The following is a 26,861-nucleotide window of genomic DNA, read 5'->3' as shown; positions in this document are numbered from 1 at the left end:
CCACTGTTCCGGCAAGATCTACAGGTTTCTTCAGTAACTTTTTTCCAGATCTGCACCTTCAGCATTGTTTTGAGGCTCTAGCAACTATTATAGTAAACTTTTGTGTGCTAGAGGCTGGTTGGAAGACACATTTTATCTCTCACGCTAGACCAGACATAGCCTATTCAGTCAGCTTGGTGAATTAGTTCATGCATGATCCCCGAGATCCTCATATACAATCTGTCTTTCGCATTTTGCGGTATCTGAAGTCCGGTCCAGGAAAAGGTCTACTTTTCTCCAAACATGATCACCTCCAAATAGAAGCCTCTACAGACGCGTATTGGGCTAGATCTCTAGATTACAGAGGATTTACATCCGGTTATTGTACACTCGTAAGAGGAAACCTGGTAACTTGGAGAAGCAAGAAGCAAAGTGTAGTTGCTAGATAGTTACCAGTTTCAAAAAAAAAAAAAAAGTGTAGTTGCTAGATCAAGCGCGAAGGCAGAATCTAGAGCTATGGCTCAGGGTGTTTGTGAATTTTTGTGATTACAAAAGTTATTAGAGGGAATTGAGATTGTCTGAAAAAAGAAAAATTTCCTTGTATTGTGACAACAAGGCCGCAACAGTATAGCTCATAATCTAGTCCCGCATGACCGAATAAAGCATGTTGAAATTGATCGACACTTCATCAAAGAAAAAGTTACGAGTGGTGTTTTGAGTTTGTTCCATGTGTCATTAGAAAAGCAACTAGCTGATTTATTTATCAAAGGCCTCAACAAACGGACTTTCCATATACTAGTTTGCAAGTTGGGCATGTGTGACATCTTTACACCAACTTGAGGAGAAGTGTTGATTGATATCGATTTCCTAGCATAATTATAGGAGTAAATAATATAGAAAGATATTGTATTGATTGTAATTGATTGTGTGATATTTTCTTTCCTTATTTAGTCGTCGGACTTATAGTATAAGTACCCATTCTCATGAGATGTAAATCATCAAGAAATACAAAGAAGATTTTTCTTCTTCTTGAAATCTTTAGGTCATCACTAGCATAATGTCTCATCATATAGCTCACCCATCACTTTGGCAGGTACTTGCACAGATTGCTGCTAATCCCTTGATGGAGCATGTCCACAGGGAGAAAAATTGGGTAGCAGCTCAACGTTAACTCCATTATTTTGTTTTAAGACCCTTCACTTTTTGTCAAAGACACATTGCGGGACGACATCAATGGGTAACAATATCTGCGTCAAGGAATAGACAACCCCCAACCTTTTCCCCCATGTAACGACATTTCACAAAGTCGCCCCTCCCATATCCCTTTCTGTACGGACTTGCGTACGAGTCCCCCTATCACATAACGCTCCCTGTACTTTAGGTAGTTAACTAATATAATCTAATCATTGGACCAAATTAGCCAATAAACTCAAAGATTTCGGCCTCCTTACCTGATAGCATCCACGGTGGCATACCTCCGTTAAAGATGGATGGGCTTCAAAGGGAAATCAAGAAGATAATTATCGTAGAAGAAAATCCCAAGAATTGTGGCGACGACGTGGCTAGATGCCACACATATTTTATGGTCCAAGTCCAAACTCAAAAGGAGGATGATTTGGACCCACATGAAGCCCAAAAGAGTTGCACATAGCGGCCCAAAGGATAGTGATAAGAGCTGCCACATGGAAGGACTAAAGGAGCCCAAAAGAGTTGACTCTACAAGCCCCAACAAGGACTGTTTTGCACGTGCAATTAGGCCCAACAAAGGGCTGGTTCTCACGCCCAAATGTGCAGAAAATAGGCGTGTATTTTTGGTGTTATTTGGTCTAACTTCCTTCGATTTTGTTAGCTAATTTTTAGGAAGAATTTTGGTATTATTTTTACATGCTTTCCTAGTTTAATCCTAGTTAGGTTTTATTATTTATTATTTCCATAAGAGTAGAATTCGAATCCCATTCTATTTGGGATAGGTTTTCCCTATATATAGTGTTGGATTTTGTTATTTTCATTAGACAAATATTATTATTGTTGAGAGTTTCTCTACTTTACACCTTTGTGTGTGGCTACTTTGAATTTATCTTGCAACCTTATAAGAACGATTCTTTTTAAGAGGCAAGATTAATTCGTACTTGATATCTTTGGTTCTTATTCGTAAATTAAAGAAGGTAATTAGTCTTATATTAATTATTGTCTCTAATTTCTTCGAAATAGGGGTCTAGATCACCTTTTGATATAAGTTCTTGAATTGACTCTATTAGTATCTTAATTAGTCTTAATCCGCTAATTTTGAATACTAAGACCAATTAGGGTTCTTATCACTTAATCTTGAAATTTGGGGATTTTATTCTTGAATTTCGCCTATCTTTATATTCTTGTCTTTAATCTTCATATTTTCGCTTCCGCATTATAATCTTGTTTTGTTCAAGTAACCCGATTCTTATCACTACCCCACAAAGGTAGGGGTAAGGTCTGCGTACATCCTACCCTCCCCAAACCTGTGGGAATACACTGGGTATGTTTATGTTGTTGTTGTAACTCAAGATTCAGACCATGAAAATCTAGTTCACCTCACCCAAAAGTCAACTAGTGGTAGACCACCAGTACTTGAAGGAATGTCACATACAAGCAAACTTAATGTTCCAACACCAGTAAATTCATAATTAATATTAATTCAATCATGTGGAAATAAAGGTTAGTCGTCCAGCTTACCGAGAAAATGACCTTAGATAGGAGGTTATGGAGGACACGGACTAGGGTAGAAGGTTAGTAGGTAGTTGAGCATTGTCCTACTTATCCTTTCATACTAGTAGTCGTAGTATTTTTCTTGTAGTTTCTTGTCATTCGATTTCTGCTACTATATGATGTTTCTTGTACTTCGATTATCGTATTAATTTGTGGTAGTTACGACTCGTTTTTTTTTAGACATCTTTATCAAACTTTTTATAGTATTTTGCCATGACTTTTTATACTACTTTAAATTGCTTGTCCTTGTGCCAAAGGTCTACCGTAAACAGCCTCTCTACGTCCCAAGATAGGGGTAAGGTCTACGTACACTCCACCCTCCTCAGACCCCCTGGGTATGTTGTTGTATGTTGCAATAAAAGCATGTACTTGTATTCTTTAATGATTAGTACCTGCAATGGTTTCATAACTTTAGATACTTGATCATCAGATTTATCAACAACCTCTTGCGCTTGCAGCTCCATAGAATCTCTAACAAGTTGACTTAGAAAAGTTACATCATCAGACATGACACCAAACCCTTTTAGAAGTTTAGAGCCAAGCTGTAAACTTGTCTGCAGGGATATATAGGGCCTGATCAGAATTCACATAAAGTGAACCAACGAAAAAAGAGCAGTTTCCATGGCTTTACCTCCGCACTTTCAAGAATGGCATCCGTTGCTCCTACTTTCTTCAGATCTAATAAATGCATCACATCCTGAGCTCTTGCATATATTGGTACCTGTAAAATTGATATTCAGCTAGAAATAGCTAAAGGTCAGAATTAAAGTGGTGATAGACCCCGAGCCTGACACTATGATGAGTCAGCTGCATCCAACGCCAGCGATGCACAAGTACTAGTTACAGCTTTGTACTTTGCTGCTATGTAAACTTTTTTATCCATTTTGCACTGGATTATCCTCACTTCAATTTGTAAAATTGAATTTTTTTCTTCAACTTTTCTATTTCAGCCCACAATACACAAGAGGGCGGGGGGAAGGGGGCAAAATACCGCTGGAAAGGCTAGTCGAAGTCTTTGAACTGCTTTTGTGGTCCTTTCTTTTCCTCTGTACATGACCATGACTGCTTTTGGAGAAGATATACCAGCAGACTGCAAGACTGCAGGACTTGAACCGTCACCATAGAGAACAGGAAAACCAAGTTTTGTAGATGCCTGTTGCAGTGTCATGGGCAAAATATCACTAACCAGTTCCTTTGGTTTTCCGACAAGAGCACACAATGTTGCAATAGCACACAGCTTAATCTATGAAATAAAGTAACCTTTACAACAGAAGGATCTAGATCAAAAGCAACGTATCGCCACTCTTCCCCGTCACTCGAAGCTAGTGGTGCTGATAACAAATTGGCAAGGACCTGTATGGAGAGAGAAAAACAAACCATTAGGAAGATGAAGCAGAGCTTCTTCCTAAGGAACAGCGATCCACAATTGCATTACCTGACCCATTTGGCCAAATCCAAGGATAACTACTGGTTCTCTCACATCAAAGTTTGCCATTTCAGCAGTTCTCTGAGATGATCATGAATTTTGTTAACATAAGTAGTTATAAGAACAATTAACTTCTAATTCATGTTGGTCAGTGACTCAGAGAGTACGAGGACCTTAGATAATAACTCTGCTCTATTTCAATAACCTCAAGAGAAAGGGACAACAAAAGCATCTTCTTCTTTTTTCTAGAATAAACTCAATCTTCATATGTGAAATTTCAAGATTCAAAGAGATGAAGCAATGAGATACTCCCTCTGTCCCAATTTATGTGGCATACTTTCCTTTTTAGTCTGTACCAAAAAGAATGTCACCTTTTTTTATACAACAACAACAACAACCCAATGAAATCCCACAACGTGGGGTCTGGGGAGTGTAGGGTGTACGCAAACCTTACTCCTACCAAGGTAGGACGGCTGTTTCCGAAAGACCCTCGACTTAATAAAAAGCATAAAAAGAGGTGGCTAAGAAATTCAAAGCGATATGGAAATGCAAATAACGAAAGCGACACAGTTGAAATAGAATAATCAAAGTACAGGAAAAAACAGATAATAGCAGAAATCAAAGCACAAGAAATTATACTGCGATAATGCGCCTACTAATAAGGAAGGATAACGAGACTATTTACTAGCCTTCTACCCTAATGTGGGTCCTCCAAACCCTCATATCTAAGGTCATGTCCTCGATAAGCTGTAAGGCCTCATTTGTTTTCGTTAAGATTAAGACGTCTGAATCTGAATGCACGTCTGAATGATTAAGATGTTCTCTAGATCTGAACACTGAATGATTAAGACCGTTTGTTTTTTAACATCAGAATGTGCATAACATATTTATTTAAACATAATAGTTATACAATTCAAATAAAAAAGTAACTAACTATTTGAAAATAATATCAAATTTAATGAAATAAAAATAATATTTGACAAAAAAATAAAACATTTATGTTCTCTAGTAACGTTGGAGATGCTTTGTAGTGAGTGGTTTGGGGGGGGGGGGGGGGGATTGGTGCTGGTGGGTCTAGGGGTAGGGTGGGGGTTGGTGGTGAGTGGGAGGGAGGGGGTAGGGGATAGGGTGGGGGTTGGGTGGTGGCGGTGGGTGGGTATTGGTGGTGGTGTGTAGGGGAGGGTGGGGTTAGGGTGGTGGTGGGTAGGTGGAGTGTGGGGTTAGGGTGGTGTTGGTGGTGAGGAGGGGTAGGGTGGCGGCGGTGGGTGGGTTGTTGGGGTGGGTAGTGGTGGGGGGTTGGGGTGGTGTTGGTGGTGAGTGCAGGGTAGTGTAGGGGTTGGGTGGTGGCGATAGGGTGAAGGGTGAGTAGTGGTGGTGGGTAGGTGAGGGTGGGTAGCGGTGGTGGGTGGCGGGGTGTTGGTATTGGGGGTGGAGGGTTGGGTTGGTGGTGGGTGTGGGGTGGGGGTGGGGGTGGGGTGGAGCTGGTGATAAAAAATATTTATACAAAATACCTCTTAATGATATTCAGACTTTGTTCAAGATCTTAATGATTAAGACCTATTCAGACCAAATAAGTGGTTAGATCTTAATGTAAACAAATGCACTTAATGGCTTAAGGTCTGAACCATTCAGATCCAGACCTCCATTAAGTGCAAACAAATGAGGCCTAACTGCGCCATGCCCTGTCTAATCACCTCTCCCCAATATTTCTTCGACCTACCCCTATCTCTTCTGAAACCATCCATGGCCAACCTCTCACACCTCCGCACTGGGGCATCTGTGACTCTCCTCTTCACATGCCCAAACCATCTCAGTCTCACTTCCCGCATCTTGTCTTCCACCGAGGCCACTCCCACCTTGTCCCGAATAGCCTCATTCCTAATCCTATCACTCCTGGTGTGCCCACACATCCATCTCAACATTCTCATCTCGACAACTTTCATCTTTTGAATGTGAGAGATCTTAACTGGCCAACACTCCGCCCCATACAACATAGTCGGTCTAACCACCACTTTGTAGAACTTGCCCTTAAGTTGTGGTGACACCTTCTTATCACATAGCACTCCGAAAGCGAGCCTCCATTTCATCCACCCTGCCCCAATACGATGTGTGACATCATCGTCAATCTCCCTGCTGCCTTGCATGATAGACCCAAGATACTTGAAACTACTTTTCTTCTGGATGGCCTGGGTACCAAGCCTAACTTCCACGCCAACCTCCTGAGGTACTTCACTGAACTTGCACTCTAAGTACTCTGTCTTGGTCCTACTTAGCTTAAACCCTTTAGACTCCAAGGTATGTCTCCAACCCTCCAGCTTAGCGTTAACTCCGCTACGAGTCTCGTCGATCAGGACTATGTCATCCGCGAAAAACATACACCATGGCACCTCACCTTGAATTTGTCACGTCAATCCATCCATCACCAAGGCAAATAAAAACGGACTAAGAGCTAATCCTTGATGCAACCCCATCACCTTTTTTTTATAGTTAGAAACAATTTAACTTTATGAGATGATTTACAACCACACAAATATCTAAGTCTTGTTTTGAACCACAAATTTCATAAGTCTTCCTTCTTTCTTAAACTCCGTGCCTAGTCAAATGGTTCCACATAAATTGGGACGGAGGGACTAATATTCAATGAGACAGAGATATTGCTAATGGAGAAATCAATCTCATTACATTCCTCATATTCCAGGACTGGTAAAAGACTTACATCCTCATTGTCAAACTTCTCGCCAATAAACTCAGAAGCTTTTCGTCCAATTTCATTGAGTAGTGGAGTCAGTGCCATAGACAGTACAACAACAATGATAAGTAATTTATTCAGCTCGAGTGGCAGCACCCCTAGCCTACAGTAAAATGGTTTTCTTTATCAGTTAGAAGAAAATTATTCTATTTCACAGAACTTCAGATGAAACTCACCTGTTCGCTAAGGAAAAGACCACAAATCCAAATTCTCCTCCTTGAGAAAGAAGAAATCCAATTCTCACACTCTCCTGAAGGGATAGTCCGACTCGGGGACCTATGACGGTTATGATCAATGTCTTGATAACAATCAGACCAGCCAAGAGGGAAAGCACATTTGGCCACTCCCGGAAAAGAAGCTGGCATGAGGTTAAGAATTATGTGAAATTAGATAAAGAATTAAAGAGCCACAAAGAGTGGATACTACACTACATAATAAAGGTCATACTTATGAGAAAATACCTGCATATCAATAGAAGTTCCGGTAGTCACAAAAAATAAACCAAGAAGTAATCCTCTAAATGGCCTTATATCCGCTTCAATCTGGGTACGGAAATTTGTTTCTGCTAGCAGAGCCCCAGCTAAAAAGGCTCCAAGCTGCACCATGGGATAAATATCAAATGATGAACTCAACTGCTATCTGGGTCAATTGGTATTACTTGTTTGAGAGGGGTATATCTGACCGTGTCACTAAAGCCCAACTTCTGCGTTAATAGTGATGTTCCTGCAACAGTCAAAAGGCACAGTGCAACAAAAGCTTCCGAACTTCTCGTTTCTGCAACAACCTATTACCGACAAACACGATCTATTGTTTCAGCTGTAAAAATACAAGTGTATTTATTCACTGTTCCTATATTCTCCCCTGGTTTACATGTTATTCTTGGCCAAGAAACAAGGATGAGCACCTCAAAAACTCGCCTCCATATGTACTTCCCTCCAAGAGAAAGCAACCCCAGTCCACCTAAAGCCTTCAGACTTTCTTTTACAAGCATTGGCAAAATACTTTCTTCTATCAGATTCTGCAGAGATTTGAAGATTAAAAATAAAATACTCATAACAGTCACAGACACATTCAGCAGCAATGATAGGAACAAGAAATGGCATGTCCATTAGCTTGATCCCACATCTGTGTAAAATATAAGGAAAGTTACCTTATGTACCCCACACAAGGACATTTTGAGTAAGTTGGGACTAATTTTCCTAATAGAGATTCATTGATAACTGTTGCAATTTAACATATCGTTCATGATGATAATTTTACCTCTCATACTTAAAGGGAAATACTTTTTTTTTTTTTTGAAAGGGAAATACTTATCTAAGTAGTTAACATAATGATGCTTACAGATAATTTTTAAGCATAATATTTGCCGACTAACTGCATCAAAGAAAATTATAGATATCCGAAGTTTCCAAGCTCCACGTACCTGAGTCTCCAGCACTGGTAGAATGACTAAAAGAGGCACAACAGCAATGTCCTGCGTATATCAAGAAGCACAGAACAAATGAGGAAAGATTAATGGGCAACATGCTCCCTGGCTACTCACACCATTGTCCTTGGACAGAATACAGAAAGGGGAAAAGACCTTATCGCCATTGGAAATGTAAGTGAGGTATCCTAAAAGTTCTAGCTCCCTGTTTACTAGTCGAACTTGTAGACCTATTAAGACTATCAAAGTTCTAGATCCCTGTTTAATAGTTTTCCATTTTTCGTTCTCTTTCTTCCTCCCCCTTATAAGGGAGGGGTTGTATATATTGTCACAAAGGTGGAATGAGTCTGATCAGATGTATGAATATTCGGTGGTACAGAATTTTGATATCCATGGCAGATTCATAATCATTATTGTGAAACAAGGAGTTCGGAGTAGTAATATCATCCCAAATCTCTCACACAAAGTGGCCTGGGTTGATGTTGCAAAAAGATTCAGTGTTTCACAGAAAAGGCCAGACTACTACAGGGTAACCAACCAGGGAGTTATTCAGAGGCAGCCAAACCAAAGGGGTGGTCGGAAGAAGACCTGGGGTCAAAAGCACTCAATAAATTATATGACTCCAACACTACTAGACGGAGGTCGGAATCTCTTCAATATTGTTCGGTAGGTGTAAAGAGTCCCACATTGGTAGTAAAAAGGATGAGTGGTTTCTTTATATGGCTTGGGCAATCCTCACCTCTTGAGCTAACTTCTGAGGTCGTTAGGCCCAAAGTTCATTTCTTTCACATGGTATAAGAGCCAGACTCATCCTAATTCTCATTTTCCGACGTTGGGCCCCCAAGTAAAATTGCCCTTGCTCCGGATGTCCAGCCCCGGACGTGAGGGGGGTGTCAAGAGTCACATCGGTAGTAAATAGCATGAGTGGTCACCTTATGTGGCAAGGAAATCCTCACCTCTTGAGCTAGTTGTTGGGTTAGGTTAGGCCCAAAGTCCATTTCTTTCACATGGTATCAGAGCTAGGTCCATCTCAATTCTCGTTCACCATGTTGGGAACGGGTGGTCTCTTTATATGGCTTGGGCCATCCTCACCTCTTGAGCTAGCTTTTGGGGCTGTGTTAGGCCCAAGATCCATTTCTTTACAGTAGAGAACTTTGTAGATCTCACAATGAGATCCCAACATGCTCAGACGTAAGAAGATGGGTACAGAATATTTGGGAAGTATCTGGAGGGGTCAATGTATTTGAAATGAATGAGTTCAAGTTCCTATTGAAATTCCCATCAAAAGAGGAAGCACAAAGAGTCAAAATGGGTAAATGGTGCTCGAAAAAATTGGAACGGAACCTTCAATGGTGGTTATTGGACACAGGCTGTTTTCAGAAAATTTTGAACCGGAATGGGTATGGATCAGATTACTAGGGACGCCTCTAAATCTGTGGTCTGATAAGATGTTTAAAGAGATTGGGGAGAAGTATGGTGGGTGGTTAGAAACTAAGGAAGAAACACCTTTGAGAAACCATCTCCGGGTTGACTAGATTGAGAGTCGAAGAGCCATTGGATTTTATTCCGTCATCGATAGAAGCAGAATCAGAGGAATTGTTCTTCAAGATTCCTATATGGGTGGAAAGAATCATAGAACAACAATAGTTTACAGAAATAGCCGGAAGGAATGGCAGCGCCGGCGACGATGTGACTCTCAGGTGGTTAGTCAGGTCCTCTAGAAAAGATGAAAGACCGTCGGGTAATGGGGGTCCTTCGGTTGGACAGACTGATAACTTGCAGTTGGAGGAGAACTTGGGGAATGGGGAAAACCTTATGGCTAAAGGGATTACACAAATTGGTCTAAAAGGACATGTGGAGCAAAGTGAAAATTCTTGGGTCAGAATCTAAATCCCATGTTAAAGGCACGTGGGGCATAAAAGTTGTTATTACTAGGGAAACTGTTGCTCAGAACAGGAACAGATCCTCGATGGAACTTCTTCCTCTTCCTCACTGTACTGTTTCGCATCAGGTAGATGTCATATAAAGGTCACACCATGCAAAACACTCGGCGGCTGAACATTTACTGAATTCAACCTCAGTGCAACTTCTCCTATCAGTACCGCTGGACAAGTTCTTCACCTTGAATGGTATCATGAAGGTCAGGATCAAAAACCTCAGTCTCAATCAACAAAGGTTGAATCTACAACTTGGGTGCGAAAATTTTTTCTTCAGGGGAGTAAATTGATGGAATAGAGAATTGAAAGACTTTAGACCTATTGGTCTAATTGGTAGTTTCTACAAGATTCTCACTAAAATTTACACTGAGACGTAAAGGATGGTGATGCCTAAATTAGTGTCAAGTAATCAAATGACATTCTTGAAAGGGAGGCAAATCATGGATGTAGCTCTAATCGCTAACGAATACCTCGACAATAGGCTGAGAAGAAGCTACCATGCATAATGTGCAAACTTTTGAGAAGGCATATGATCATGTGATTTGGAAATTCTTGCTGAAGGTCCTTATAGGATTAGGCTTTGACATTCTTGAAAGGGAGGCAAATCATGGATGTAGCTCTAATCGCTAACGAATGCCTCGACAATAGGCTGAGAAGAAGCTACCATGCATAATGTGCAAACTTTTGAGAAGGCATATGATCATGTGATTTGGAAATTCTTGCTGAAGGTCCTTATAGGTTTAGGCTTTGGCAGGAAGTGGTTCAATTGGATTTGGAATTGTATCAGCACTGTCAGGTTCTTTTTGTACTAATAAATGGATCCCCACAGGGTTTCTTTGCTTTCCAATGAGGTCTCAGACAAGGAGATCCCATTTCTCATTTCTTGTTCTTGTTGGTCACGGAAAGACTTGGTAGTATGATTAATTTTGTAGTTTTTGGATTTCTGCAAGCTGGATAAGTGGTTTTAGAGCTATGTTACTCGAACTCTTCAAAAAATGGACACGGGTGCGTGTCGGATCCTCCAAAAATAGTGCATTTTTTAAGGATCCGACACGGGTGTGGCATCATTTTTGGAGAGTCCGAGCAACATAGTTTTAGAGTAAAATGCAGGATAATGGCCTTTCTATTTAACACCTTCTCTAAGCAGATGGCTGTGACTCGTGAAGCTGACGTGGAAGTGAGGTTGGATCCTGAAATCATATCCAAAAGAGGGAGTTTCAAGTAACTTGGGGCTATTATCCAAGGTAATGGGGAGATTGACGAGGATGTGACACATCGCATTGGAGCGGGGTGGTTGAAATGATAAGAAGGTGCCACCAATACTTAAATTTAAGTTCTACAGAGTAGTGGTTTGAGCGACTTTGTTGTATGGGGTAGAGTGTTGGCCAGTGAAGAACTCTCATGTCCAGAAGATGAAAGTTGCATAAATGAGTATGTGTGAGATGGATTTGTGGGCTTACTAGGAAAGATATGGTCAGAAATGAATATATTCGGGACAAGGTGGAAGTGGCCTCCGTGGAGGACCAGATGCGAGAGGTGAGGCCGAGATAATTTTGGGCATGTCAAGAGGAGATGCACAGACGCCCCAGTGAAGAAGTGCAAAAGGCTGGCATAGGAGGGCCTGAGGAGAGATAGTGGTAGGCCGAAGAAGTTTTGGGACGAGATGATCAAGCAAGACATGGCAAGTCTACCGAGGAGATGACCCTTGATAGAAGGGTGTAGAGGTTGAGGATTAGGGTACAAGGATAGTAACAGGTAGTTTCGCGTTTTGCTTTTCCTTACCAACAGTATTAATCTTATTTTCAGTATTTTTATTATTTTACTATTTTCGTATTTCTCATTCTTAGTTTGCTATTACTTAAGTTGTGTGGACTCTTCGTTTTTTATGCCGCACCCGTCTCGACACGGGACTGGAGCGGGTGCGGGATACGTCTCGGATACGTCAACCAACTTCAGATACTTGGACCGGAGTCCATGGACAAATTTGGGAGGAAAATTGAGATTTTGATTTCTCAAAATGAAAGATAAAACATATTTGGGAAGTGGCATACCTTCAATATTATAGTCCTTTTGTTTCATATTCGTCACTTCATGTTTCAGGCCAAATAGAGAGAAACCAAGAATTCAAGGGGTCGTGTTCTTTGTAGCTCTATTTTTATAATTTTGAATTTTCTTAGCCGAATCCCCGCACCTGTATGCATACCTAGATCCGCACCCCCGAATCTTAAAATTTAGATTTTTCCGAATTCGACACTCGGATCCGTACCCGTATCGGATACCCGGCACGAGTCCCATCTTTTGTAGCTTGAACAGACTCAGATGTCCCAATCGTTTATGGATCAAGTCTGGAGGATCTGTAACGGAGCATGCTGTGGAGGAATTAGGAGAGGTAAGTGTTAGATAGTAGAGGCCTTGTGATTCATATCCTGCACCAATCAACTGTCCTGTACTGCGGCTCTGCATAACAAAAGAATCATCAAAAAAAAAATAATGGCACAATTTAGGGCACGTGTCAAACGACTGACAGATGCAAGATTAAAAGGACAACCAGGGACATAAAGAACAGAGTTTAGAGTAACAGAAGATAGGGGATTAGCTTGTCCAACCCCTTTTGGTTTTGTTTGGATCCCATTGGCTAAAGTAACAGCGAGAAGAGACGGTGAATAATCAATATCCGACAAAAGCGATTTATCACCAGAAATATGATAAGAAGCGTCGGAGTCTACAACCCATGATCCAACGGTATTAGAATGTGCGACAGAGGCTACTTGTGGAGATGTCTGCTTACTTGCTCGATATGTACTCATTATATTCTTCTTCGGATAAACAAACCCGTTGATTACCTGTGGTGGCAGTCTGAGCAACATGAGCATTCTCGGGTGGTCGACCATGCAGAGAATAGCATACTTCACGAGTGTGTCCAAACCTATTACAGTAACTACACTTAGGTCGAAATCTTCCAAAACGACCTCTTCTTCGTCGGTTCTTCATGGACTATGATGTTCGGTTTTCTAATCTCCTTATTAAGGGTTCTGAAGCAATCATAGGACTTGAATTTCCAATTCTCAAATTTTTGGAATTAGAAATATTAAACCCGAAAGACATGTTGAATTGAAGAGAGATCACTGGCTGAAATCAGTGATAAAAGCTGCAGAAACAATACTGAACTGCCGGAAAATACTGTTCCGGTGACTGTTTTCTGGCAAAATCCCTGTGGGTGGGGTCAGACTAGGCAGGCGACCACGGTAGAATAAGGATCTGTCTCTAAACACGTCGGAAAAAGACGATCTGACACGCCGGAAAACTGACAGAGGTCGTCGGATTAGGGTTCCGACGATCGGAATCTGGTAAAAAATCAAAGTTGCAGCCGGAATCCAGGGAACTGTTCAATCAGGAATTACTGTTTACGCCAGCAAGTACTGTTCACGTCGTAAAAATACTGTTTGCGCCGGACCTCTTTTTCTTCTTTTTTTTTTTTTTTTTTTTTTTTTTGTATTCTTGTTCCCGGAGTTGCTGGTATTTTGCACAGCGATAGATCTCTCACGAAAGCTCTGATACTATGTGAGAAAATAAAGGGGAGAATATTATTATTGAATTGTGTATCCACATTATTACATTGAGCCTTTTCCATGTAGGATACTATAAACAAATTCTATTCCTATTCCTATTCTAACAATGTCAACTGAACAAGAGCCGAATAATTCCAGGGAACACAATTCAAGATTGCAGAATGTGCAGTTTTAGGGTGCCAAACAGAGTTTCTTCCTGCCACTTACCTGGGATTGCCTCGGGGGGGAAAAGCAAAATCTGAATTTATTTGGCAAGGAGTGATGGATAGATGTGAAAAGGATTGGCTAAATGGAAGAAACAATACCTTTCTTTTGAGGGGAGATTAATATTTATTAACAGCATATTGGATTGAATTCCCACATATACCATGTTTCACTCATGCCATCCAAAGTGGAGAAGAAAACAGACAAGCTAAGAAGAAGATTTATGGCAAGGTAATAAACAAAACAAAGGGATTAACCTTGGCAAATGAAGAGTAATAGCTGACACCTTGTAGAGGAGAGTAATAGCAGAGAAATTCGTTTTTTAAAATGTATGGTGCACCAACAGAGGTCCCTCTTCACGAGGAATTAGTTTCTGGAGGAATATATGCTCCTTATAGCATGCTTTCTCACAGCATATTGACTCCGCGATAGGACATAGGTTATGGAAGCAAAATTTCTTTCTCGCAAGATAAATGGTTGGGACATCTACCCCTCAGAGAACTTTTCCCTGTACAATTTATATTTGTACTTGAAAAAGATTCACCATAGTACAGTGTTGGGAAGGCAACAGTTGGAATATAAAATTCAGAAGAGACATAAACGATTGGGAGCTGAATGAGGTTGCTGAATTCTTCAATATATTACCTACGTTTGTAAGCCTAACTACTAATCAAGATTATTTCATAGAGAGAGGCCACAACAAAGGGATATATACTGTCAAAGCATAACGCATTCATGAAGGAAGTGAATCAGTTTCTTATTGGTCCCTGGAAGCAAACCTGGAAGTTGAAAGCTCCTATGAAAATTAGTTGTTTTGAATGGTTGGCAGCTAAAAAAACACTTGTTTGAATCAGGAAATTTTACAAAGCAGGGGATTCCAAATAGTTACCAGGTGTTATATGTGTTAATAAGAGGCAGAAATTATCGATCATCTGTTCCTGCATTGCAAAGCTGTTGCACAGTTGTGGCAATTATTCTCGAACAGTTTGGGAATTAAACAGGTGATGCCAAGCTCTACCACTGAGCTACTGTCATGCTGGAATAGGAAGGGACTATCAAAACAAATGAAAAAGGCCTGGAATACAATACCACCAACTTTTTGATGGTGCATATGGAAAGAGAGGAATAGGAGATGCTTTGAAGTTTGAAGGACAAGAGAATTCATTCTTGAAGTTCAAATCAGACTGCATTTTGTTGATATCTTTTTGGTGTAAACAGGATAGGATAGAGGATAGTGAAACCCTGCTATGATTCTTGGAATCTTTTGTACAGACACACAGGGTTTTCTTGTTTTTTGCTTTTCTTTTATTTTCTGGGATGTGACCACAGAGCTCTCGTAGTGCTGGTTTTTTTATATCTATAATACCTTACCGTTTCGAAAAGAAAATATTGTCATGAATGTAAAGATGCAAATAGAACCTGAAGAAGAAGTATTCCCAATGTAGCCGAGCCAAATCTAGTTGGAAGCTCACCCTTCTCTGCAAGAATCTAAAATTATGCCAAACTGAGCACAGAACCCATAGATCCATCCACAAGCAATAATTTCAAGTTGTGTTAACATAGGTTAAAACCCCACATTAATTCAGCAATTTTCATGAAAGGAAATTGTACTCAAAAAGGCTAAAGAGATTAGAGAAAAACAAGAAACCAGAGGTAAGAACGAGAATACATAGGCAAAAAACACATGAAACTTCTCTACGAACATCAATAAGAACATTCCAATTTTTATGTATATCTATCATATAAAGCTACAAAAATAATAAACTAGAACTGCTCTGGATTACAGGGAAATTTTTTGATATTAAGGAAAAAGTTCTATTGACAAGTACCAAGAGGGTACTCTAATCGTACAAGACAGGTTCTTACTCCTCTAAATTGAAGGAGTACATAAGATAAAACAAGGAAGCAAAAGCAATAACCATTTTATTTTTACACCAAAAGAAAAGACTCTTAAGACATTTTATTTTAAAGAGGACATGTGTTCTTTCTTTCCACAAAAGCGTCTACTATTTTTCCCGAGCCAAATGCTCCAAAACATTGAAATAGGAACTGCTCTCCAAAGTAGGCTGTTACTCTTGTCATCTGCCCATCCCAGCTGCTTAGAGCTTGCTGAATACTCCCAAGCATAACCCATTTTACTCAAAGGATTTTGAAAGTCGCGGGGGCACATTACTTTTAATATAGCATGTCACAATTGATTAAAGGGTGTACATTCAGTCGGTCCAGTCGATTTCGGGTTAATTGGGTTTGATTACTAGATTCTTATCCATATTGGGTTCAGTTATGTCTTTTCCTCTCTTCAACAGAGTTCTGTTGAATAAAATTTTTGAAAAATAGAAAGAGAAAATCCAATAAATCTGAAAATGCCTATCCAAAGTCATCTAGATGATTTATCAAAAAATAGCTCAAATTCGATATATTTTTCGTTTGATAAAATCTATTTACCTTTTAACTTCTTGTGATATTTTCCCATATCAATTGTAAAGTTTGATAACATTCAATTCAATAGAAAAATATTTTGAATTCAATTTGCATAATTCAACTCAAGCATATGTAATAAGGAAGGAAACTGAAACTTTTAAAAGGCAAGAAGAACTTATAAATGTAAATTACCTTAACATAACTCTCAAGTGGGAAAATAACAAAGACGGAATGATTTTTTTTTTTTTTTGATGAAGTAATTGATTCTATTCAAGGCATCCAGAAGATGCAAAGTAGTTACAAAAGATTGAGCACAAGAATGTCAGCTCTAGTACATAACTAAAGAGCAAACAAAATCTAAAAGGCTATCAGGGGAATCTATTGGGGATAAAAAGGCCCAACTATGTAAATAAAAAAGACATTTAGCTTTGAGCATAGTTTGACTAGTTGAAAGACCATCAAAACATCTACTATTCCTTTCATTCCATATAGCCCAAAAGATGGCAGCTGGTATCATCTTCCAAATCTTCTTGATGGTGCTGTCAACTTTCCATTGGCTCCAGCTTTCAAAAACATCCCTGATAGTGTTTGGCATTACCCATTTGAGTCCAAAAAAGGTGAGGAACATATGCCATAAATCTGCTGCAGCTGAGCACTGCAGGAAAAGATGGCTATGGTTTTCTGATTCTCTATTACACATGTAGCACCTGTTCACCATCTTAAATGTCCTCCTTGCCAGATTGTCCTGTGTTAGGCAGGCTTCATATACTGCTGTCCAACTGAAGCAAACAACTTTGAGTGGGAGTTTGACCTTCCAGATTAGCTTCCAAGGCCAGTTGTCAGTGATGGGATTCTGCATCATTTCCAACTTGTAAGCTGCCTTCACTGTGAACTTGCCCCCATCTAAGTGACCCCACCAAAACTGATCTGTTGCATTGTCATTGCTTGTGAATCCATTGAGAGTTTGTAAGAGTGTGAACAAATCCTCTAATTCCCAGTCTTGTAAGTTTCTTCTGAAGGTTAGATTCCACAAATTTCCATCTCTATATTGTTGTACTGTTGCATCTGGCTCCCTAGCTATTTGGAACAAGGCAGGGAACTCACTCTTTGGAGGGGTGTTTCCCAGCCACCTGTCCTTCCAAAACTTGACATGTTGGCCATGCCCTACAACCAGATGATGATTCTATGAGAATTCACCCCAAAGTCTGCTTATGCTCTTCCACACTCCTACTCCATGTGTGCCAGTTACCTGTTTCGTACACCAATGATTTTGGAATCCATGTTTAGCCCTGACCACTTCTTTCCATAGACTCTGGCCCTCTTGTGTGTATCTCCACAACCACTTCATTAGTAGGCATTTATTGTGCTTTGCCAGGTCCCTGATGCCTAATCCTCCTTGGTGTTTTGGCAGCATCACAGTATCCCAATTGACTAGATGAAATTTGTCCTCAGTGTTGTTTCCCTCCCAAAGAAAATTCCTTTTGATTTGATCTAGTTGCTCCAGAACTTTACTTGGTATAGGAAAAAGTGACATGGAATAGGTTGGAATGCTGCTAAGCACACTATTGATTAGGGTCAGCCTACCACCCATTGAAAGGTAATTCATTTGCCAGGATGCAAGCTTCTTCTCAAACTTTTCTATGATTCCACTCCAAATGTTAGAGGATTTGAATTTAGCCCGAAGAAGAAGACCTAGGTAGGTGATTGGGAAAGATCCAATACTGCAACCTGGATCGCTGCCATTTCCTCCAAATTGTTCACCACATTAACAGGGTAAATGACATTTTTCAACATGTTAATGTGGAGACCTGAAAGAGCTTCAAAAATAAACAGAGTTAGATTCAAAAAGAGCACCTGATTCCTGTCTGCCCCACAGAAAATCAGAGTGTCATCTGCATAGAGCAAATGAGAGATGTTAACAGGATTGACTCTTCCCACATCAAAACCATTGATCCATTGCAATTGCTTGGCCTTGTCAAGCATTCTACTCAACCTCTCCATTGCTAAAATAAAGAGGAAAGGTGAGAGTGGATCTCCCTGCCTTAGTCCTCTTTGAGATGAGAAAAAACCAACTGGACTTCTATTTATGAGAATGGAATACTTCACCGTTGAGATATTGAACTTGATCCATTTTATCCATCTTTTACCAAAACCCATCTGCCTGAGGATAGAAATGAGATAGGACCAGTTCAGTTTATCAAAAGCTTTTTCAACATCCAGTTTCCATAGTAAACCAGCACCTCCTTGTTTCATCTGCCAGTCAAGTACTTCATTTGCAATTAAAGATGCATCAGTGATTTGCCTGCCTTTGATGAAGGCATTCTGTTGATTTGAAACAAGCTTCTCCATAACCTTCTTTAACCTTTCTGCCAGAACCTTTGCTATAATTTTGTAAACACTTCCAATCAAGCTGATTGGCCTGTAATCCCTGAGTTCCACTGCCCCATTCTTTTTAGGGATTAGAGCAATGAAAGATGCATTGAAAGATCTCACCATCCAACAGTGTTGGTGATAATGGTTCACGGCTGCAATGAAGTCCAGCTTGATGAAATCCCATGCCTTCTGAAAGAATGTCGTTGTATATCCATCAGGACCAGGTGCTTTGTCAGGAGCACTAGAGTCAATGGCTGCTTTGATTTCTTCCTCCCCAAAAGGTTGTTCCAAATCTTCCTTTTCCTCTTCAGAATTGGTGTTAATGTTCTCAAGGCTAACAGTTGGTCTCCAACCTTCATGTTCTGTGTACAAGTTCTCAAAGAAGTCCGGTGTCTCCTTTTTTATTTGCTCCTTGTCTTCTATGATGACATTGTCCACCATAAGCCTGTCCATACAGTTGCTTCTCCTGTTTGAGTTAGCAATCTTGTGAAAGAATTTAGTATTCTTATCTCCTTCTTTAAGCCAAAGGCATCTTGACTTCTGCCCCCATGAAATCTCCTCTGCTTTTGCCAATTGTTGGATTTCTATCCTCAAATTAATCATTTCGTTAGCCTCTGTAAGATTCATTTGCCTTCCTTCTGTGGACTGCTCAAGCGCTGTTAAATCTTCTAAAGCTTTGGACTTTCTAGTTTCCACCTTACCAAACTCCAATTTGTTCCAGTTGGTAATATCTTTTTTCAGGCTCTTTAGCTTCTGCATTAGTATAAAATCAGCCCTGCCATTGAAGCTATAACTTTGCCACCAGTTCTTCATTTTTTCTATAAATACATCAGCTTGCAGCCACATATTCTCAAATTTGAAGTATGAAGGAGTTGCATCCCAGTCCCCATTCTCCAATAGTATTGGCCTGTGATCAGAAATCACCCTAGGCATTGCTATTTGCTTCACTACTCCGAATGTGTCATTCCATTCTTGTGAGATTAGGAATCTGTCAATCCTGGAAGCTTGTAATCTGTTCTCCCCTCTTGACCAGGTGTATTGGGCACCTTGGAGAGGAAGATCAATAATATCCAGGTCTTGAATCATCTCTGACAGTTCTAACATGGCCCTTGACCTTCTATTGCAGTTCAGCCTCTCACTTTCAAATTTGCATACATTGAGATCACCTCCCAAGATCCAGTGTCCCTCCCACAGTCCCCTTACCCCTGCAATTTCACTCCACATCTCTTCCCTTTCCGGATTGGTATGTGGCCCATAGATACCAGTAAAACACCATCTAAATTCTTCTTGAGTGCTTTCAAGCACAGTGGAGATGGAATAGATTCCTTGGTGAAAATCTATTTTGTTCCATCTTCTCTTATCCCATATCATAACAATCCCACCCCTGGTACCGCTTGCTTTTAACTCCACCCATTCTACCCATCTGCTGCCCCATATCTGCTTTATTATACTATTAAAACAATCCTGCATTTTGATCTCTTGCAAACATAATATATCCACCCTCCACTTCTGAATGAGAGTTTTTATAGTGCTCATTTTCCCACCCTCATTCATCCCCTGCACATTCCAGCTCAATACTTTTAGCTTCATGTGGAAGCTGAGTTGTATTGCCTGCCCCTGCTCCCACTGCCTTCCGTTTTATTCCGGTCGTAGTTAATCCCACACTCCAATCTCTTTAATTCACCTGCTCCTTTGTTTTTTTCTCTTTGCCCCAGAATTTTGTTTTTTGGCTTGCTGTTGAATTTGAATTCTCTTCCTCTGTTCCATTCTGAGAATCATGTCAAGTAATTCGTGTTCGAATCCCATTGCATTAACCCCAAAAGCCTTGTATGCCTTAGCCATGAAGATTTTTGTCCATTGCGAAGTCTCGACTAGTGTTGGCTTGTCAACCATTTGCGCAGTTGGACCACCTTTGCACCATGTCAGTGGGAGTGCATCACAGGTTGCTAGAGAAGAGAAATCTATCTCGAAGTCAAGCGGAGCTGGAACCAACTCGTTGCTGTTGAAAAACCTGGGAACTCTTTGTTTTGTATCACCTTCATCGTCTGCCTCTGAAGAAGATGCTTCAGAGTTTTCCTTGTTACTGTTTGTGTCAAGTTGATTGAGGATTCTTTGGTCTGTTGAAGCACTTGGAGTAATTACTGCGTGTTCTGCTCTTGGGTTGGGCTTGTGATCAACTACTCTCCAAACAGACTTCTTATTTAGAAGTCTTGTCTCCTTAGATCTATTGGAATGGGCTCTTTTAAATTTTGGGCCTCTCCTTTGGTAGGTCTTGTAGTACTCTTTTTCAGCAATTGGGCCCAAATTTACTTCTAAATTGGAAGGCCCACTTCCTCCCTTCTGATATAACCCTAACCCCCTGCCCTTCAAGCTATTATCTATTGTGCAAAGCGATGGACCATTTTTCAAATTAAAGCTGCAAGTTGGCAGACCCTTCAAGCTATTATCCATTGTGCAAAGCGGTGGACCATTTTTCAAATTAAAGCTGCAAGTTGGCAGGCTAGCCATGTGCTCCACTGGCTCCTTTCTTTGCTTTGACATTTCAGCAACTTCTGGCGCTTTTAGAGTTCCGGCCACCAAAGATTTGTCAGCTGGTCTTATTTTTGTGTGCACATCCTCCAAAATATTAACGTCGAAGCTCCAGTCATCACAAATCAAGTCAATATTCTTGGAAAGATCTCTATTGCTGTTTACAACACAAATACGAGCCCGGAAGAAGTGAACCCTATGTTTTGTATCTTCATCTATTCCGACAAAACCACCGCATTTATCCCCATTAAATTTGAACGTTTCTGTAGTCCATTCGTGTATGGGGATTCCCACTGCTCTAATCCATCTTTCTTTTGATTTTGCCGGCGTTAACTTCGTTCCCTGTTTCCGGCGACCACCATTCCAATGTAAGTCTCCTTCCATTCCAAAACCATTCCCCTGCCTTGACCCTGTTTGCTTCTGATGTTGAAGGAAGTTCGAACAGAAATTGGTTATGACAGATTGGAGTGACTTTCATTCCAGCAGAAATTTGCCATCTACCTAGGAACCACTTTTGTTTCACCTCAGACTTAGGGCTGAAGTGGAAAGAGTCGTTGAAGCTTCCAATGAGGCATTTGGACAGAAAATGCTCATTCTCTACCTTGGATTCCTTCACCCCTATACCAGCTACCTTCCGAGACTCATTTAGAGATGGCCATTGTGAGATGTTTGCAGCTTCTACGTACGACTTGGATTCATCCGTGCGAAGAAGAAATCTTGGGTCAACAAATTCTCCTAAAAAGCCCTGAATCTTCTTAGCTATTTCACCCCAAACTCTATTGTAACTGCCTTCTGGAATAATGATGGCACATTTCTTGTCCCTTAGGATTGTTTCAATTCTGGTGAATCTACCATAGCTATTAAAGTTTTGTATTACCCTGAATATGTAACTTTGTACTTTCCTGCACCATCTTCTGCATTTATTGCCTGGTTGAAGTGAAGCCTGCTTCAAAGCTTCAACTACCCACTGTAGATTGCATTTATTGATATTAATCTTGCTCCTAAACCTCCTGCTGGATTCTGTAAGGGAAAACCAGTGCTCACCTTCATTGCTAATATCAATTAAATGGAACGATTTCCCACTTGAAACAAACGAGACCCTGCGCTCCATCATTAGGCTTTAATAGGATAAGCATCGGAAAATAGTACGTCGGAAACTGGAAGAGAGAGGAAGGGAGAGAGAGTGAAAGCTCGTTTCCCAAGAGAGCATTTTTCTTCTGTTGCTTACAACGAAAAAGGCATAAATACTTGGAAGTAGACCCAGAATGATTTATAACTTCAACCAATTGAAATCTCTTGACATCTGAAAAAATAGAAATTCTTGTTTATTTCGGTTAAGTAACAATTTTATTAATGTTCCGGAAAAAACATGTATGTATTACAAGAGGTATACCAAAAATAGAAAAACCTACAAAAAGAGATGGTTTTCTATCGGTGACACCCAATCTTCTACACCTAAAGCAACCTTAAAGGTGTACCAAAAAGAAACAAGGGACAAAAGACTACTTAATGTGACAAAACTCATTTCTACACCCTCAAAAGCTCTTATATTTCTTTCCCTCCAAACGACCCACATAAGAGCTAGTGGTGTAAGCTTCCACCCCCAGTGTCTTCTCCTTTTACCATAATTCCAGCTGAACACTACCTCTTTCACCATGCCTAGCATCGCCCCCAAAACGGTCCCAAACCATCTAAGAATTATCCACCATAATATCGATGCTACTGGTCGACATCTTCACCTGAACCCTTGCACACAAACCACCAATTGCTTCACTTTTGGTGTAGAGAAGGTTTTGTAGATGATGTAAAGTCCCTGTTAAACATCATTGGGACCCTGTAGGTAGTTCATAGTGCTAGTTTTTTGTCTAAACTTTTACATTGTTACTATGATGTCCTCTTAAGTACCAGGATGGTTTTTATAAAATATGTTAACTTTCTCAAAAAAGTGTTATTACATCGGATCCATGCCAAATGTCTTCCTACTAAAGTTCAACCTACAATGCTGCAGCTTTGTACCAGAATTGTCATTAATAAGGGATGCCAAAGAGTTCCCCGAGAAATGAATCTATAACAGAAAGAAGACTTTGTAAAATAAGCCTTTAACAAGTAGAATGCATTTGCTTGTTGCATCCCTCCTTTTCATCTCATAAAGTAGAAGGCATTTGCAGTGTTTCATTCACATATCAGGCAATTGTTGCATAATAAGAAATTACCTGCAGAACAAAAGCTGAAGAAGACAATGAGAGAGCGGCACCAATCACTACAGCCTCATCAACACTTCTAATATTCACCTGCATCCTCCTAAATAAGTTATTGATGAAGGAGCAAAAAGAGGATAAAGGAGAGTGTAGACATTGTGTAAGTAAGTGCCTAGCGAATTGCTATACAACAACAACAACATACCCAGTGTAATCCCACAAGGTGGTCTGGGGAGGGTAGAGTGTACGCAGACCTTATCCCTACTTTGGCAGGTAGAGAGGCTATTTCCGATAGACCCTCGGCTCAAGTAAGGCAGAAATAAGAGAATAGCTATACCAAAATATAAAAGAAGATGAAGAGGAGAAGAATATTATTTAATATCTATAAGAAAAAGAAAAAAAAAAAAGAATCGCATCCATCCAATAAGTTACTGATGGCGCAGAAAGGGGATAAAGGAAAGTGTAGATGGTGTATATGTAAGCACCTACTCAATATCTATATCTTATAAACTAATATGAAAAAGAAAAAGGATGAAGCCTGGCATCCTTCCTTATAATGCCTTGCCTTCTAGGACCACCGGCTGATGGGAGATTCAAAAGATTGTTTGTACAAGCTCCAGATTTGACTTGCACGATCTGCCTGCTATAGCAGTTATTTTCTGTAGTTCTTACAGATGTAGGACATGCATTCCTTTCACACCCAACGAAACCCTGAATCAGCCAAGCTGTAGAGCTTTGGAGTAGATAAGCCTAACCATTAGCTCAAGATACTCAGTTACTTACAATTGTTTTACTAAGTAAATTTACTTGAGGCACATGTACAAATATTGAATCGTTTGACTACCGCATCTCAAAGTTTAAGCCGTTGGAGATGGAATTCTTTCATTATATTTCAACTCTTTGACCCACCTCTTCACGTGTGACCATTGGCCTTTCTCTTGGGTTTTGTTGATGTGTGGCTGTTACACCCCGTAGTTTCTGTACGTTGAGATTCGTTAGGTATTAGCTATTCAATTGCAGATATCGGAGTTATTATCGAGAAGATGCAAGATCGTAGGTGCTCATGTTACGATTATAAGAGTCCGAGTTCGCGTAACAGGTTATAGGAGGATTGGAAAACCAGTAAACTAAGGAGATTAAGCTTCCGAGGCTTTGAAGGAAAGTTGGGCAAGGTTGGTACGGAAATTTTGGTTTAAATGGAAGAAAGAATATGTTTTAGTATATTAAGAGTTTTGAAGTGAAACAAAAGTCTAAAGTGAAGTTCGGGAAGTCTAGTTTCCAACGCAACAAACCGCTTCTCAATAGGACATCGGGGTAAGGAGATATAGATGTTACAAGTCGGGCTGGCAGACCACCAAAATGGTCTGCGCGAACGCGCCAGGGAGTGGCGCGAACGCGCAGAAGGCCAAGGGCCAATACAGCGCGGACGCGCCACCACGAGGCGCGAACGCGCTGAGCAATTTTGAGGCCCGGGTTCGCGATGAAGGTTATATTACAAGAGTGTAATAATAACATATATATGACATTTGGAGACCATATGGTGTGAATTGGTTCATATGTCACTAGACGAAAAGCCTCGTTGCTATACGCTAAGTGGGGCCCACACGTCGAAGTTTTATAAAGGACATATGAAGAGACATATGAGTAGTACATGGAAAGTTGAGCAAGTCCTAAGAAGGACCCATAAGCCAAATATGGGCATAAGCCCTCCAAAAGGACGATTTAAGGAAACATTTTTCGGATGATCTGACTTGGAGGGGCCAAAACGATATTATAAGTTTGAAATTTGGAAAAACACAAAGAATGAAAATTGTAGATAATTGAATTAGCTTTCCAACCATAGGTCGTGGGCCCTCACACGATATCGGGATCAAGAGTTATGATCTTTTTACTGAACGAAGGTGCAGTCAGAAAAAATAAGTCAGCGCGAACGCGCTGAAGGAAATTTAAGTCGGTCCAGGCAGAACCTGGACCGCTATTTAAAGGGGGAGACCCCCTCATTTTTGTCCCAAACACACCAAAAACCCCTCAAATATTCCAGAAAATTCCCTAACTTTCCACCACCAACTTTTTAGCCCAAACCAGGTATAATTTCCAAATTCCGGTCCAGACAGCGTATAGTTGCGACTACAAAATTGTGTATTGAGGCGTTGTGGCTTAAGTTCAAGGTGGAGGAGTGAAGATATAGCATTATTATCGAGGTAAAGGTACGAATCTCTTTCTATTTCTGTTAATACTGGTTTATTTACGAAGAAAGCGTGGTTAAATAATTGTATACTGAGTTGATTAGTTATGGAGGTTGGAAAACAGCGTGTGGGCTGTTCTATGAAGTATTTTGGAGTTGGAAATATTATGGTTAATGTTGGTATTGTTGTGATTGTTGTTGGTTGTTGAATTGAGAATTCGGGCTAGGCATATAAACAGGGGAAATGCTGCCCGATTTTCGGCAGAATATAAAATAGTATAATTTGAAACTTGGAATAAGTGTGCGATAAAGAGGCTAACGTTAGTGTAAATCCTCTTAAATGTAGACTTGCGAGCTCGGATGCATAAGCGTAGCCAATAGGAGGTTGAACAGGTATGTTAAGGTTCGTCCCTTTCTTTCAAAGGCATGATTCCTATGTTACGATTTCATAAATGCTTCCATGGCTTCCTTGTTTTCAAAAGTTAGAAGTCTATGATTCCAACGCATTATTCCTTTCCCGATAACCCGTAAATGTTTTCCAAAATGCCCGTATTTTCCAAACCAAAGGTCTATGATTATATGAGTCCTTATGACAACAACGATGAACATGTTTTTACAACGATGATGGTGATATCAAATATGGTAACATTTTCTATCATGTTATGATGATGATGGTTTTATGGTTACACTGATAATGATGATTTGATGTTCAATGTTCCAAGCCCTTGGTTTCTATGTGAATATGAGAATGATGAACCATTTCTTGACCCTCGATTTTATTCATTGAATGACTCCATTTTCTAGAGACTCCAAAGTATATGGATTGACGCCTTATGAGATTTATGACCTTATTTTATGTTTTCTCTTGATGTTATTTTTCATTGACAGTCTGACCTCATAATGCTAGTTCCTCCAAGGTGAGACATGAAGATGATGATTATTCCATAGTATAATCGGAGGTTACCGACCTTACGTCACTCCGATAGAGACATAACTTTCCTTGGGCTCTCCTGCATGCTGCTTATATGATATATGTATATGTAAATGGGGAATATGGGAAAAAGGGCCAGAGCGTTATAGACGCGAAACCACCTGATCAGTTGGTATAATATGATATCATCCC

At 40.2% G+C, this 26,861-nt stretch overlaps 1 protein-coding gene across 2 annotated transcripts in view; it reads right to left on the bottom strand.

Annotated features, from left to right (window-relative positions):
* Positions 1 to 26,861, bottom strand: part of LOC132643693 (K(+) efflux antiporter 3, chloroplastic) — a 42,804-nt gene that overhangs the window by 6,142 nt on the left and 9,801 nt on the right. Inside the window, exons 6-18 of one of the 2 annotated variants that reach the window (XM_060360213.1) lie at positions 23,569 to 23,646; positions 15,452 to 15,520; positions 8,320 to 8,370; positions 7,801 to 7,914; positions 7,579 to 7,680; positions 7,358 to 7,492; positions 7,073 to 7,254; positions 6,864 to 6,999; positions 4,157 to 4,228; positions 3,982 to 4,074; positions 3,713 to 3,874; positions 3,353 to 3,442; positions 3,114 to 3,275 (exon numbers count right to left, since the gene is read on the bottom strand). In XM_060360213.1, coding sequence (XP_060216196.1) covers positions 3,114 to 3,275; positions 3,353 to 3,442; positions 3,713 to 3,874; positions 3,982 to 4,074; positions 4,157 to 4,228; positions 6,864 to 6,999; positions 7,073 to 7,254; positions 7,358 to 7,492; positions 7,579 to 7,680; positions 7,801 to 7,914; positions 8,320 to 8,370; positions 15,452 to 15,520; positions 23,569 to 23,646 — 1,446 coding nt within the window. The remainder of the gene's footprint in view (positions 1 to 3,113; positions 3,276 to 3,352; positions 3,443 to 3,712; positions 3,875 to 3,981; positions 4,075 to 4,156; positions 4,229 to 6,863; positions 7,000 to 7,072; positions 7,255 to 7,357; positions 7,493 to 7,578; positions 7,681 to 7,800; positions 7,915 to 8,319; positions 8,371 to 15,451; positions 15,521 to 23,568; positions 23,647 to 26,861) is intronic. The other variant, XM_060360214.1, reaches the window with a different exon arrangement.

The sequence above is a fragment of the Lycium barbarum genome, chromosome 6 (assembly GCF_019175385.1).
Source record: "Lycium barbarum isolate Lr01 chromosome 6, ASM1917538v2, whole genome shotgun sequence".
NCBI classification, from domain to species: domain Eukaryota; kingdom Viridiplantae; phylum Streptophyta; class Magnoliopsida; order Solanales; family Solanaceae; genus Lycium; species Lycium barbarum.
The sequence above is the reverse complement of the archived record's forward strand: the minus strand, read 5'-3'. Positions and strand labels throughout refer to the sequence as shown.